The 17,126-nt window shown below is 36.1% G+C and overlaps 1 protein-coding gene and 1 long non-coding RNA gene across 2 annotated transcripts in view; one reads left to right on the plus strand and one right to left on the minus strand.

The window, feature by feature from the left end:
- Positions 1-17,126, plus strand: part of efna2b (ephrin-A2b) — a 155,679-nt gene continuing 138,553 nt past the window's right edge. The window contains exon 1 of the mRNA XM_082156797.1: positions 1-863. Coding sequence (XP_082012923.1) covers positions 724-863 — 140 coding nt within the window. The 5' untranslated portion in view covers positions 1-723. The remainder of the gene's footprint in view (positions 864-17,126) is intronic.
- LOC309488579 lies at positions 7,647-12,004 on the minus strand. The gene is made up of 2 exons (XR_014202202.1): positions 11,156-12,004; positions 7,647-8,727 (listed from the first exon to the last, which is right to left on the minus strand). It is a non-coding gene; the product is annotated as an uncharacterized lncRNA (long non-coding RNA).

Consider the following 17,126-nt stretch of genomic DNA (forward strand, 5'->3'; position numbering starts at 1 on the left):
AGAGACTGAGACATGTGCTGAGAGAGACAGCGCGCTGTGGAGGCAGGACCGATCGTCTTTTGGTAGGAAACAGATAAAATGTCATTTCACACTCGCGAGAGCCACTGTCTGTAAGGAGCAGCAAGTTGTTCGCGCGCAGAAGCGACATTTAAAGCGGCACACCGTCAACTTTGCGCGTGATGCGGCGCGTGTGGGTTCAGCATCGCGTCTGTGAGCGCGCCACGAGCCCGCAACCGTGATAACTTTCACATGGCAGTTCGACACTGAAGTGTTGGCTACTTTTTACTCTCATTGACTGGTGATAAAGAAGACCGACTCGGTCAGGTGGCTTAAGAGAGGAGACTCACGGACCACGCGCATGTGTGGAGTATCAGCAGGATTTTTAGAGCGCGCACGTTCGCCTGAATGGATGGTAACTACCTGGCCACTTTTTACGAGTCTGAAAAAAGTTATTTTAAAGCCACTGGAAGGAAGAATGGATGTGGAAAGCAAGCGGTATTGTAGTTTAACAAGCAGTGCTTCTGAGATGGAAACATCTCAAGCTATGGAGGTCGAGATGCTGGATGGATCCTCCGTGATAAGTTCTTTCACTGAGCTTTGACTTTACTTTTATTCCTTCACAGAATGTGATGCTTTTGAATAAGACTCTCACACATATGATCGTTCCCTTTAAACGCATCTATTATTAACTGAGCTTGTATTTTCTCCCTGTTAATTGACATTATGGACAAGAACTCTGTTGCATATCAGATGGAGTTGACACTTTTCATGGTCGTCTTCCTGTTTTGGGTCACCGTGTGTGCGGATGACAGTAAGATCATTTCAGACCGGTATGCTGTGTACTGGAACAGCACGAATCCCAGGTAAGAAACACCTCAGTGCATCACTACTGAAAGGAGTGTGAGTCAAGTTTCAACTGCTATTGCAGAGTCATGGCTAGCAGGTTTTACTCGAGTTCTTCAAAACTACAGTCAGGCCAGAGTTGTTTGGAACTTTTCCCTATATATATATATATATATATATATATATATATATATATATATATATATATATGTATGTATATATAATATATGTATGTATGTGTGTGTGTGTGTGTGTGTGTATGGGAAACATATGGGCGACTCTTCAATTAGGGAAACTTTTCTGACCCTCTAAAAAAAGGCTTTATATAAACAACCCTTATTCCAGTGTTATAGTGTCCAACTTTTTATTTTGTCTGTTCACTTTTCCCTAATTTAAAATATATAAATAGTTGCCAATGCAACATTTAAAACATTATGTTGGGCTCATCTTCTATCTAGATATAAAAAAATCTTTTTTTACTTGCACATATTTTTATTATGATTTTATTATCATTATTATTTCAATTTATAATTGTATTTTATATGTCAAAGATTCAGTGCCACAATACTGCGGTCATTACCATAATTTTTTACATTTTGGAAAACATTATTATTATTATTTTTCCCCAAAAGTTTCAAATTGGTTATGTAAATATAAAGGCGGTATCTTTTTATAAATTAATTTGTGCTTTTCAACTTTTCTCCAAAACCAAAACCAAAACCAAAAAAAAAAAAAAATCATTACCGTCACAGATTATTTTACTGTCCTGAAATCCACTCGAAGGTTGCTCAGGCCATATACTCCGATCTTTATTGTAGGATGTGTGATGTATATTTTAATATCGATTAAACAATTTGGAAGTTGTCGAAAAAGCCTCCAATTGAAGAATCACCATATATTGTTTTATTTTTTAAATATGTTTTTCTTTGATCAGTTCTGATACAAGTTAGGTGAAGTCATTTAAATCAGTCCTAAACATCAAGGGACACTCAGGGTCTTCCATTTGAGTTTTTTTTAATGTGCGATTTCACTCACAAAACCATCAAGATTTTAAAACGCACACAAAAAGGCCTCACTTGGGCACTGTTTTAACAACTTGTGTGTTCTGTTTAAAAGTACTTATAGGGCTTCTCACAAAATCAGCCTCTCTATGAGCATATTGTAACTTTATGGCCTCATTTATTGCACGCTTACTGTTTGACACTTGGTGTCTGTTATGAGTTACTGAGGGCTGTGTACAGTTACATTGTGTGCCGTTGGGGTGCGGGGTTGATAATCACCCAAAATATGTTAATACATGCATAGTCTGATTTCCTGTCAGCTTTTGAAGAGACTTATTTTGTTTACTATTCTTTCTTCATGGATGTTTCTGAGGGGGGATCAGTACTGTTCATTTCATATCACCATATGGTTTAAATAGTCTAAGATGAAGCCCCCCCTCTTGGAACACCCCAGCACCCCTCATCAGACCGCTCTCAAAGGCTGTTTCTGGCAGAGGACGGGGCTTTGTGTAACCACACAGTCAAACTTATACATTACATGCCACAGTTTTAACCAATTATAAGGCATTACTGAAAAGTTCACAGATGTTTGTTCTCATTAGTTCTGTGAAGAATTTCTAAAGTTCTTTTTTGAGTTCTAGATTTGTAGTTTTTGTCTTTTGTAAGAACGTTTGTATTGAACTCTTTTTTTTAAATGAAAAACAATAGCATGGAGGGAAGTTAACAAGGAAAAAGAGAAGAGAATTTTATTTGCATATCTTAATTTTTTCCAGTTCATCTTAAAGGAAAGAATGCAGAGTTGAGTGTATAATGTATTTATTTATTTATTTATTTTTTAAGAAAGAGACTGCACATAGTTTAAGCCTTTAAAAAAGTTAATGGGCTTGATTTTTGCATTACAAGTCAATGGTTTATATGTTATATAGAATAAGTTACAATAGTAAATTATTATTGTTATTATTTATATATTAGACCCCCCCCCCCCCCCCCCCCCCCAAAAAAAAAACCAAACAAACAAACACAAATTCATTCTCAAATCTAAAAGGAAAAAGTATATATATAATTTAAGTTTTCTGTCCCATATTCCATGCATCCATATATTCAAATAATTCAAAATCTCTGATTACAGCAGATCTGGATAATTTTTTCTCTATATTTTTCCACCTGTAAGTTGTGTGTGCTTGTGTCTGCTGTGCTATGTCAGAGCAGTGAAATGTTTGTTCAGCTAAACTGAGATGGGTCTTCCCTCTCTGTCTGTGTGTGTGTGTGTGAGAGAGAGAGAGAGAGCTCAGGCAAAAGGCATCTCTATTATTAGGCTGCAGAGTTTTTAACCCGTACTATTGATTTTTACCGGTCAGCCAGTAAATCAATGAGATGTATCAGTTCTTCCAGGTTTGGATGGTCAGAAACGCAGAGCAGATATGCATTGTAGCTCCATTGATTTGCATTGGTTGTTTGCAAACTTGGAAAACTGAAATTCGAGTTTGCGGGCTCATTCTGAGCTGTGGTTTTCTAGCACGTCACCATAAAAGCGAGCTGTGCCGTCTGGTGTGGTTTGAGTCAGGTCTCGACTGTTTGAGTCTGTTGTGTGGCTCAATTAGAAGTGTGAGACTGAAATGACTTGTGCTAAATGACCCCAATCAGAGCATAAATAAATACACTGAAATACATTTCTGCTCTCTATGAGTTCAGCCCTGAGGTGTCGATTTAACCCTTGTGGCTTTACGGTGAGGTCCACGAGGAGACTGGTGACTTATAAAGAGCATTTAGGGTGAAATGTGAGTTTTCACATAGGTACCCCATCATGCAGCACATTGGAACCGTTTCAGAATGGAGCTGTTCAGGTCCGAGAGTAATCTTTGTGATTACATTTTTGAGTGGAGCAACTAAATAGTTAGTAAATGCTTGTGTGTATAAAGTTTAGTTTTTAAGCTATTTAGCTGGCGCTCTTATCTGTAGAGACTTAGAAAGAAGACTTTAGTTTAATTTGTGAACTGCTGAGAACTACATGGCATGTCCTATTATTGATTATTTGCTAAGCGTTGCAAAAATGTTTTATTTTTGTAGTTTGGCACTTTTAGTTATTTATTTTTATTGCTATTATTATTATTATTATTATTATTATTGAAATAATAATTTTTTATTTAAATTAATTAATGAAAGGAAATATTTTATTGGATACATGTTTTCCCCATGTCAGTAAAATATGCAATGAATTGTTTCTTCATAACACATAAAGATTTTTCTGAATTTTTTAAGCGACTCATAAAAATCCTGTTATGAAATCCGATTTTTTTTCACTATAATTTTCACTATTAAATATCAATTCACTATAATAAGAACCCATGGTTGGGAAGCATTTCTTTGTATGGTTTTATTTTACTTTCTCACTCTTTGGCATAGTGTAATTGGTTCCTCAAGGTTATGAGGGATGCCTAGTGTCAGAGGACTTCTGTATGAGGGCAAGACACAGATATGACTGTCTGAATCCACATGGATTTTATTCTCTTAGGGTCATTAACCTCTATTGTGATTGGTATACTTGAAATTAATGACTTCAAGCTTGACCTTGGATGCTCGTGTCAAACTTCAGCTCCTGTAGGTGGCATTGCACCACATTCTGCCCCAGTTTACGGATTTGTCCGCCATTTTGTGAACCCTCACACTTGCATCTGGATTATGGTGCAAGACGAAGACAAAAAATGGAGTATGGGGTTAATTCAGTCATACTATGAGAACTAACCAGATTATTATAATTTTTTTTCATTGTATTACAAATAACTACATTTTGTGGTTTATCACCTAGGGCATTATTTTGAAACTATTAGTATATTATTGACCGTTATAATTTAGTTATCATTTTCATATTTATCTAGCATAGAGTGTTGAAAAAATGAATGTGCTAAATGTACTTGCATTTATTGTAGTGACAAATTATCGTTACGGTAAAGCATCTGTTATTCACACATGCGTTCTTGAATTTGTTCAAGATTTTGTGTTGTTCGCTTAAACAACACAGTTCATAACACAGTTATTTAGCAAACAAGTGTGCTGATTTTTTTTTTTTTATCTAATTTGTCTCTCTATGGCAAGTCATATAAATACCCAGTGCCCAGTTTATTGTGCCTGACATTAATTGATTTTTCTGTTTTAAGCAGCACTTAGAGTTCAGTCAGCTTCCACTTCTTTGTTTGTGCATTCTTTCCGTATGTGTTTATAATTCATTTCTGGGCAGCTGGAGGGTGGCAATTTACAGTCTGCTTTCATCTAGACAGAAATACCTCAAATTTCACAATGCATGACCGAGTGTTTCTTCTGCTAAGACTGTGACCTGCCGTCCCGAGGGTTGGGGGAACAATTTAGCCTCTTTGTAGGAAAACACTTTGAGAGAAAACCCATTCCAACCACCAAATTGTCGTCCATCCCGTGACTTATTGCAACTTTAGCATGAGATCGCTGTTTTGTTCGGTGATTTAATCAAATTAACTTATCCATTAAAGTGTATAAATATAATCATTGTTTTTTTCCCAACGACCCTCGTCCATTAATACGCAGTAACTACAGTGAGGGAAAGCACTTAAACTGACAGCGCTCTGGGCACAGTGAATTCGTTAGTTTGGAAATCAGATTACAGTGGGAATGGCAGTCAGCTGTGTCCACTTGCTAAAACAACAGTGCATCTTTTAAGATGGGTGCATGGAGTCACGCAGCCTCACTGGTGCTTTGTTTCTATGAGATTACGGGCTACTTCTGTTGGAGAACTGTAGGAAGAAATTCAGTTACTGGGGTCTGTAGGTCAGCGGTTATTATAGCTATAATGCTTCCATTCTGTTATTGATGTTTACCGCTGGACTTCAGATTCATCTGCTAATGATTATCAATGACAGAATGTTTCATGAGACCTTTGTTCTCTAAATACATGAACCAAAAAGGGAATTGAGCCCTTGTCGGCAGTGAATGATGCAAATGGTCTAACGCATCAAAAGGCTCCAACATGTAATTAAAGATTAAAGTTGCCGCATGGTTTCTACATAAAAAAACTATGAAATAGAAATTTTGTAATCAGTAATCTAGGTTCAAAGTTTCGTTGAATAGAATGACGACTCATCGGCGTATTTCATTTTCAGCATTAATCAAAGTTATATTACCTTAGATTGGAATAAAACATCCCACTGTGCCAGTCACTGAATGGTGGAAACGGTCGTGCTTCTCTAAATTTGTATTGCAGGAGTAACATAAACCTCTCCGCCATTATCTGCACTGTCCTGCCCCCCACCCTGCAACAAGATGACTGCTCATACCTGAACATTTGCACAGATGTGACATTCTTTGCAAACAACTCAAAAAACTTCAGTGTACAAACAGACAATATAGACAAAAATCAAGGTTGGGGTTTATAAACGCATGTTTGTTTGTATTTTAAAGCGAAATATTTTAAGTTAGTTTATGTTTACGCCAGATATGTTTTGTTAAAAAAATACCCGTTAGTGTTATTGTTGTATAGTGTATAAGTTTTATATGTCAAACATCGTGCTTTTTAATTTTGTTATTTTTTTACAGTGATTTATTTATCTTTAATTGTTTTGTTGTGTAAGGTATATTCATATTCATATATTTTCTTTGTCTGCTTTCAAAACGTTTGAAATCACTCTGTTTAGAACGTCAAAACTCTTTTATAGAAAGCAGCAGCCAAAATGCTTTCTGTGCAGGCACTATGACAGTCAATTTTCACGCTTGTTCTCTGCGGTGGACACAAACCAGAATTCATTCTCAGGACCTTACAGGGCACCTTATCACCCCTGCGTCCTCACCTCTTTGTGTGGCAGTTTATTTTTGTCTGTTTTTATACCCAGCAACAGCCCCAATCACAGCGTCACCCTGCCTTCTGTATTACTCATAAATTTTAATGCCTGACCCACATTCACGTAGCACATTGGCAGTCACGTGCATCCAGGGAACTCAAACTTGGTTTGAGGTAGGTGCTCGTTCATGGGTGGATCTTTCCCTCAACGGAAGAGAAAACTGAAGATTTCAAAGCAGCATTGCATGCTGGCTTTGGTTTAAATAGCAAATCTCAGGACTAGGTGTTTGTTAAATATCTTCTTGTCGTGCTTTTATCCAGGTGCTATTGGGTTCTCGGTCAAGTTAGCTCAGGACGCTCCTCTCTCTCAGGACCAAGGCCTTTCTCATTTAGTGTACAGTATTTATGAGACGCAGAGTGCCAAAAAGCCCTCCCTCAGATGGGATTGTTTTTAAGCGAAGTGAGATCACCAAAACCACTTTCTCTTTCTTGTATTGTGGGCCGAATGAGCTTTTAAGTTAATTTTTCTTAATTCATTTTCCTTAATATTAATTACGCTGATTTCATGTGTGTTTTTATATATAAAATCACATTTCTTGAAAAACTAATTTAAGGCACCAGGCATCACTTTGTTTAATTTATTCACTGTCTAAATTCGGCTGGAACTGTAGTTTAGTTCTGTTGACCCACATACAGTCGGCTCATTATGTCTATCCACAAACTCCTCATTTCTCTCCTCGAGTGATTTTTATTCGGAAATACACTCCGCTCTCTGCTAGGAAAGGGAGGGTGATTGTATGTCTCAAACCTAATTTGTGAAATTGCTTGTACATAGCCATTTTTTTTTTTTTTTTTTTTTTGGGGGACTCTTATATGTTATAATACTTAAAATACCTGATGTTATTCATCTGGATAACTATTGGATAACTAAAGACATGCACTATACGCATTATATGGTAGCAGAAAGAGAATTATGGGAAAATAATATATTCTCTAAAAAAAATTTGCCAGTGCCGAATTATTTTTATTTTGACATGATTATTCAGTATTAACATGCTCAAAGTACAGTGCACTTCCTGAGAAAAATAAAGATACAATCATTTGTCAAACGATCCTCAAAAACATTGTTACATGGGTTTTGCTTCATAAGTTTATCATAAGGTGTCAGACGTATTCAGTCTGAATCGAGCAGTGCCGTCTTCTGCACTAATCTGTGCCTTTTCCTGATTATTATTTAAATGTATTTTTATTTTTATAATGTTAAACTTTTTACTCTTCCGCACTAAGTAATTAAGTTTTATTGCTGTAATAATTGCCAAAACGACAGAAAAAAATGCTCATCGCTATAAAAAAGGAAACGCATATGCTGAAATGAAATGTAACATAAAGGTATTTATAAAATATTCTTTTATTTTGTGTGGAACGCATGTGAATTTGAAATTATGCAGAATCCTCAATTATAATTCACACTATGAATATTTAAAATACTCACCGTCACAATATAAAATATTTTTTATAAATATTCATGTTTATGGAGAGAGATATTATGCGTTAGTTATTTTTATCCATTAAATATGTTTCATATAATTTAATATTTTATGTACATTAAAATCACGAACAAGATAATTTGACATGAAAGTGCCCACTTACAAAGTGGCTCACAAATATATTTCTCAGTTGGGAAAACTGAATATACTTGAAATTTTTTTCTAAATGATACATATCATTAAATAAGAATATCATACCACCTGGATTTTGGCAAAACTCGGAATGTCTCTGCTGTGTAAAATTTGAGAAATTAAATTAAGTTTAGGAGAATCTGATTCCTGATGCTGGAGCCTCTAGGTGACTTTTATTTGATCTAAAAACCATTTTATTTAGTCTGTTTTGCATGTGACTCCATCTCCCTAAAGCCGAATTAGTGCTGATGTGTTTAGTTGATTCACCTGTTTTCACTTTGCAAATGTCTTCTTTTCACCAATGGGGTGAAAAGCCACTGAACACATGGTTCTGTCTTCAAGTGAGAGGGAGGAGCTGCCCACACATCTCAGTAGGCCTTGACCTTCAAATAACTCGACATTTCTAAAGGAAAAGAATAGGAAAGCATGTGAGAAGTGGAACATTGCCTCCTTAGTCATCTGGGAGTTTTCTCTCTTGAACTGCAGATACGTCAAACCTGTCATTCTTGCAGAACCAGAGAAAAGCCCTCTTATGCAGAGAATGTGTTGGCAGAGCAGGGACTTGGGTTTGGGACCAATCCATGAAGGGAAATTGCCGACCCTTACCCTAAATATCTGCTGCATGCCCACTGCCAGGGTTAGTGGGACAGTTTTTAAATGTATATCTGTATCACCTCATGCTCTCCATGCACTGCAAACCATGCGGTTTGATGAACTCAGCCGGCATCTGTAGCTATGCTTACCACTGACAGATCCTGCTCAGCATTTACTTAGAAAAGCTGAATTAAGCAGTTTTTCTAAAAATAACTTTAATTTGTGCAATAACGTGTTTGCTATAAATTAACATAAACATTACATACAGTTAAAATCCAATATTTATTCAGCAAATAAACATTTTGTTTTTAAAACAAATTAGTTCGGGATAGACTTGTGAAAAAAAAAAAAAACGATTAAAACATGGTACATAATAGTTTCTGTAGGTCTAAATCTTTTATTTCATGAAATTAACATTGATAATATTAGTAGACAGAGAGTAACACGGCATATTGTTTAATGTCAAATGTAGGAGACTGCTGATGCTCAATGACTGTATGCGTTGTTGACTATGTAGATTTAGGAAGATATTATGATATTGCTGAATTCAGGTTTAATCCTTTTGTTGGGGTAACTATATTAATAATTAAGACATTCATACATTAATTATATTATACATGTATAATGTTGTATTTTTGCAATGCGTTTGTGTGGTGTTATTTAATGTTTTTAATTTTATTTAAATTTTATTTTTAAAATAACACTGTTTTTGGCATATTTGAACATTTTGTTGTGCCAAATTGTTGTTTTCTCATAGTCTTAGTCAGGAGCAGGCGTGGACAAGAAGGTCGGTTTCTGTGCCTCTTTTTTCGCCCCCAGCACAAAGACAATCACGCCTCCGACTGAACCCCCCTATCCCCCCCAAATTGAATTTTTGATGTCTTCTGATGACAGGGTTCTGCGAGAGAGACTGTGTTTGAAATCGATTAATAATGACAAAACTATAACATAACATAACTGTGTGAGCTTATTTGCCAACCTGATGTTTACAAGTTATTGTGGAGAATGGGGCTAGTTGTCAAGCTTTTTACTCCTGTGAATATATTTATTCAGAGTAAGTTTATTTTTGAAAGTTAATTTCTATACAGGCATTAACGATAAAAAGTCTTGGCTTTTTCGGTTAAAATTGACCTTTGTTTAATAGTAGATTCTTGTCGGGTTTGTGTACTATTTAAGTTGTAGTAAAAATATGATTGTGAGTAATTTTTATTTAGTTGCGCAATGCACAGCTTAAAAAAAAAGTAGTGTGCAAAAAAATATTATAATATTTGACTTGAAACGTCTACAGATCCAAATTTAGGAAATGACCCACTCGACATCTGCCATATACTATACATGACTCTAAGTGTAAAAATACACTTTCCTTCCCAAAGAGAGAACTTTCCTGATGTTTGTTACACCCGTATGTTTGTTACAGTGAAGATCAGTTAGTTTTCTCTGCTTGTTTTGTGAAAGGCAAAGAGACAGTAAAATACACGGAAAGAGAGAGCACGCGGTTCAGCCTTTTTATGGTGCATGATGGGTAGGATGATTGAGCTGTGTGCGGGCGGCACTGCATATGCCCGAAACAGCCTCAAAAATGCCTCGGCTGCCTCTAAATGTAGGTTACTGTGACAGGCAAGGCAAAAAAATTAATTCTCACACGCCTGCAGTGATGCTATGGTACCTTTGGCCCATGTGTTATAATGTAACTCTTGGAAATACATACTTAGAGTTTTAATGTAACTCTTGAATTAATTTGGTAAGAAAAAAATATGTTCTCTACGGAAAATTGTTATAATATTGCTAAATATTGAAATTTCTAAAGTGCGTTGTGGTTTAAGCATACAGGAACATGGGGCCGAGGCTGCAGTGCAAGGGACAATTGCATTTCAGTTATATATACATATATTTTTTCCTACACCATTGGAAATAAATTGCATTGGTTGATTCAGCTTCAGCAGGTCAGTGTGTTCAGTCCAGATTTGCGCTGAAAAGAAGCGTTGCATAAAAACCCATTGACAGAAGCTAGAGAAGTACTTATCTTGCACATTTCCACGGCATATACTGTACGTTATTCTGCCATGAAATGGCTAATCCCGGCACAGGTGTGATCACGGATTGATGTCTCACCTTTTGCGCTGTGAACGAGCCAGCTGCTGATCAGGACACAGGAAGATTACCTGGGCAGTGTTGTGAGTTTAAACAGGATTAGCCATTTCAACTCAGGTGCTACGCTAACAGGATTATAGACTTACTTCACTGCACCATTCCAGCTTCCAGTTGTAGTCCAAAACAAAGGTATGTTTGACACACCACACATTGTTGTCGACAAACATTTGGCCACACGCTTAGTGTTTGTTTTTTTGATGATCAAATACTTTTTAACATTCCAATGTAATATGCTAACTACAAGTAAGACATTAATAAGTTGATGCCCCTGAAAAGTGTAAACACACTGTCTCTGAGGTAATATCAAAACAAATTCTGTTTGTGAACTCTGACCAGCCTGACATAGCAACAGTGGCTCACCCAATGGCGTGAGTTCGGGGGTGAGGCTGTCTGTTATTTTGACCAATGAGAGACATGGGTGACTTGTTTGAAAACAGTTGTTATTTTCTATAAATAAATCCTGTTTGGTGAGGCTAGTTGCACAAATCTGTCATATTTTAGCTTGAACATACCCTGATTAACATTATATGAGTTTTTAAATTAACTGGATATTACTGTTTACCGTTTGTGTGTTTGGACGGATTTTAATGAATGAGACAGATTCTCATCCCTGATCTCTGTTCACATGATATTCTGGTTATGATTATTATCACATGCTTCATGTTCTGTGTGACAAGGGTTGATGACAACCCGCAGGACTTTGGTCTGTTCAAGGCCAAACAGAGAGAAAATCCCAAGAAGGATGTATTTTTAATCCAAGGATTTTGTCTTGAAAAGCCAAACTCCTCCAGAGGGCTTTGAGGTTCCTCCAGAATTCCACGGCTCCTCAGCCACGTCTCATGGGGGAGGAAAGAAACTGCATGTCTACTGATAAAGAAAGATTAGTGTTGGAAATTAATTATTATGAAAATAATTTTATTGTCATGTTTGAAGTCTTAAATATTGGTTTTGGTTAAATATTGCAGTGGTTCGTTTAAAAAAAGAAGTCTTTTTCTTTTCTTTTCTTTTTCCTGGTCAACCATTGTTACAAATCTGATGTAGTTACAGTTGTGGTCAGAATAATTGGCACCCCTGGTAAATATGATCAAAGATGGCTATAAAATAAATCTGCATTGTTTATCCTTTTGATCTTTCATTCAAAAAATTTGCAAAATCTAACCTTTCATTGAAGTAAAATAATTGAAAGTGGGGGCAAATTGCATTATGAAATAAATGTTTTATTTCTTCTTCTCCAAAACACGTTGGCCATAATCATTGGCACCCTTTTATTTAATACTTTTTTGCAACCTCCTTTTACCAAGATAACAGCTCTGAGTTTTCTCCTATAATGCTTGATGAGTTTGGAGAACACCTGACAAGAGATTAGAGACCATTCCTCTTTACAGAATCACTCCAGATCCTTGTTGGTGCTTCTTCTCTTCAGTTCACCCCACTCATTTTCTATAGAGTTCAGGTCAGGAGACTGTGATGGTAATGGCAGAAGCTTCATTTTGTGATAAGTGACACATTTTTGTGTTGATTTTGATGTTTGTTATGGATTGTTGTTTTGGCCCATTATAAGATTTCTAGCAGAGGCTGTCAGGTTTAGATTTTTTTATATGTTGGTATTTGCTACAATCCATGATACCATGTATCTGAACAAGATTTCCAGGACATTCAGCAAAACAAATAGGCCCACAACATTAAAGATCCAGCAGTATATTTTACTGTGGGCATGGGGTACTTTTTATCCCTGTTTGCACCAAACTCATCTCTTTATTTTTTTGTTTAATCTGACCATAGAATCCAGTCCCTTTTAAAGATCCAGTCTGACAACTGAATATGCTGAATTTTTGGATGAGTGAGGAGAATTTTTCTTGAAACCCTCCCAAATAACATGTGGTGATGTAGGGGTTGTTTTATTTATTTAAATTTTTTTTAGGCTTTCTGACCCCAAGACTCAATTTATCTCTGCAATTCTCCATCTGTGATCCTTGAAGAGTCTTTGGCCACTGAAACTTTCCTCCTCGCCGTGCATTAAGACAATATAGACACGTCCTCTTCCAGGCAGATTTGTAACATCTTTGATTGGAACTTCTTAATTATTGCCCTGATGATGGAAATGGGATTTTTCAATGCTTTAGCTATTTTCTTACAGCCACTTTCTATTTTGTGAAGCTCAACAATCTTTTGATGTACATCAGAACTATATTCTTTGGTTTTACCCATTGTGATGGATGATTAAGGAAATTTGGCCTTTGTGTTTTCTCATATTTATATTCCTGTGAAACAAGAAGTCATAGCTAGACAATTTCATGTTCCTAGTCACCCTGGTGTGCTAAACATTTTTTTATATTAATGGGAATATACTTCAGAGATATTTTACCTCTAAACAATTCTAGGGGTGACAATAATTGTGGCCAACATGTTTTGGAGAAAAAAAAAAACATTTATTTCATAATATGATTTCCCCCGACTTTCAATTATTTTACTTCAATGAAAGGTTTGTTTTTGTGCAAAAAAATTTAATGAGAGATCAAAAGGATAAACAATGCTGATTTATTTTTACAGCCATCTTTGATCATATTTACCAGGGGTGCCAATAATTCTGACCACAACTGCATGACTGTGTTGTACATGCTTATGTAGCATTTGATACTATGGTGATGGGAAAAGTTTTTTAACACCAAAAAGTACACTATGCCTATTCATCTACTCTTTTCTAAAGAGTTTAACCAAAGCACTGTGTAACGATATATTCATTTGATGTTTTTCCCAATGCCACATGGGGACTATTCACTTTTTTTTTTCTTTTTTTTTTTTACTAAAACATCCCTGATCCAGATCTCACAGACGGCATCTCTAAATCATGTGTCTGACAGGTAAAGGGCACTTAACAGGGCAAGCTGGAATTCATCAAAGCAATCGTTTTAATGGTAGGCCATTCCTCGATTCTCTTTGTGTCTTTTCCAACCAATTACAATGAAGAGAAATAATATATATATATATATTTTTTTTAATTGATGTTGTTATTATTATTATTATTATTATTATTATCATTCCACTCTAATGCTAACATTTCTGCAAGACAGTTACTTTATAAAGTAATACAATACGGGCAGAAAACTCTCCATATTTCAACATTTTATTTTTCTTTATAAACCATTAGCTACCATTGGTCACCTCTTATGCTGTCTGTGGGTTTTGCAAATATTTAACAAATGAAAAGAGCTTGTGACTAAACCTTGTAACTCCATTGGCCCCTCAAACTCCACCCTCCTCAAAATTGAATGCATTGCAAACAAGCAGAAACGATCCAAAAATGTGTGTAGCACTTCAAAGGGAAAAAAAGAACCGTTTGTTTGTATAAGTACAGCTTTTTCTTTCTTTACTCAAGAAACACTGTATATAAAGGCTAAAGTTTCATGTATTTTTTTTAAGCGGTGAAGAGTGTCTTAGTCTAGCATTTGTTGTCGAGTCATAGCCAATACTCTTAAATAGCCTGTGTGTAGCACTTTATCTTTTTATAACATGAGATTTTGACCAAATGACAGAAAAAACGGAGCGCCCACATAGCTATAGCTACAATAAACTTCATAACCTGTAAGTTGATGCGGATGTAAGTTGCCTCAGATGCGGCCATTCTAATAACAAAAAATAAATAAAAAGAAAACCTGACATTCGCTGGTCAAAAACTTTGTAACTTTGTTTGAGCTTGATTGTTGTAAAATTTTAATAATATAATGACTCATGCAAGTAAATTATCATAATGACGCAATATCAACTTTGACAACACAGTGTTTATTTATTTTTAAAATAAAAGTAAATTTTTCCATTTCTTGAGAAGTAGCAGTTTTGGTCATACAAGGTTTCCGACCGACTGCGGGCAGGGTTTGGATTTGGGGTTGGAAAGGCAAAAATGTATTTTGCCTATGTCATAATATGTAAATCCATAAATCCGTCCCTGCACAAAGATATGAATACTGACAAAGACTTTCTTAATTTTAAAGTGTTTCCCCCCCTTTTTTTATATTTTCAAATCATGCATTGATGCGTTTTTACACTCTTAAGCATTCACTTTGCCTTCACATTTGAACAGCAGCAGATTTTTGTCAGGTACCAAAATTTTGTATTGTGTGTATTTTAGCAATACAGAGGAACAGTTGGAGTTGGTTTATTCAGTTCTTCTTTAAACTTGCATGGAAATGTACAAAACTTCTGAACGTAACCTTTCATCATCTGTAGTTTGACCCAGATAGTTAATTATGATGGAGAATTCTCTCCAACGCTGAGGGCAGTCACAAGGTCAAATGAACGATCCATTTCTATCCCTTTTCTTCCAGATGTTTGGAGTTCAGTGACAATGGCTACAATCACAGGAGATTCAGTGTCATTAACCTCTTATTCCATCACCATTAACCCTCCGGTGAAGAAAAAATCTAAACCAAACACATCAGTGAGACACATAATCTGTCTATATTGCTGTCAGTTCATAATGTCTTATTTTTAGGTCGCACAGATGTGCTGTTTCATCATGGTGGGTGTGTGTATGTGTGTGCGCGTGTGTGTGTTTGGAAAAAATATTGTCAACACTGATAGCTCTATTCCTAAACCTAGTGAGCTGCCTTGTTTCATATGGCCTACATAGGCAAATGATTTGTAAGGCAGCATCCTAACAAAATCAACCTCTAACTTGTTTGTTTTGGAATGCTCTTCATGGAAAAATAGGTAAAGGAAGAATAAATATATTCTAAAAAGAATAAGTATATGCAGCACACACAAATGTTCAAATAAAATAGATAAATAGGGATGCGCCGATAATAAAATTCTAGCCAAAACATTTTATTTTAAGGCCGATAATCAGTAAATAGCAGATTATCACAATTCTATACTATTTTGTCACACACACACACACACACACACACACACACACAAAAAAGAAAACAAAAAAAAAGAAAACAAAAAAAAGATCTGTGCTTTTAAAGATGACCTTTGAGTGTTAGATTCAAAGGTTTGGTGACTATTTTGTTATATTTTTGAAAGCAAATCTCTTATGCATTTATTTGATCAAAAGTACAATAGAACAGTAATATTGTGAAATAATATTACAAATAAAATAATTGTTTTCTATTTGAATATCTTTTCAAATATAATTTATTCCTGTGATGGCAAAGCCTGTCATATGATCCATCTAATAAGGAATCATTCATTTTGTACTCAAGAAAATTTGATACAATTTTTTTTCTCTTTGGTACTGAATGATTATATATAACTATATAACTGCAGTCTATCTATAAAAATGTCACTGCATTCTGGTGAAGAACAATGCTCTCGTTTTTGGAGGCAGCATGGGAGGCCTTAAAATGCTAACTAGATTTTGGAAGAGCAATGTGTGTTGATGGCTCTGTTTCTGCTTCCTTACTGCATCATTAGATCATCTCTTTGTCCTGCGTCTGTTCCACATGTCTGGCTGTTCAGCGGCTCTGCATGTCAACACATCACGGTCAGCAGGATTAACCGGTTCCTCTCCATTAGAGAGCCTCCCACTTGGACACACTGAGAGTATGACATTTGCCATTCCCGTATGCTGTAAAAAACATAGCTTAATACACTCCATTACCAAGCACTCTGGGAAAATGTCTTTTTACCTCATGTAACGGTAACAGACTCTCTCTTTTTTTCTCGAAACCTGTAGCCGGTGGTCAAAGTAACCGTTTGCTCACTAGACAGCAGCGCACTTAGTTCTTTTGAAAAGCCACTGCCTTATGCTGCTGCTTCTCAGGTCGAGGAAAGAGGGAATTTCATGGGTCATTAGCATGGTTCATAACCACGCCTTACGCTAAGGACTTTTCAAGATGTGATCTCGATGGGCCTGCATTTGATGGTATAAAAAGAAAGAGCGTTTGGGGCCTCGCCTGGATGTGGGGGAAATTTCTGTGCACTGAACTGCCTGCCTGGAGGGAGACCAGGAGTCGAACGGTGACTCACAGTGCGGCGAGTGATCTAAACATCCAGGAGGATTGGAAAGGTGAAAGGTCTTTTAAAACCGAGAGGAGTTCAGGGGTCGATCTTTTGGTA

This window comes from Leuciscus leuciscus, assembly GCF_965113295.1.
Source record: "Leuciscus leuciscus genome assembly, chromosome: 23".
Classification (NCBI taxonomy): Eukaryota; Metazoa; Chordata; class Actinopteri; order Cypriniformes; family Leuciscidae; genus Leuciscus; species Leuciscus leuciscus.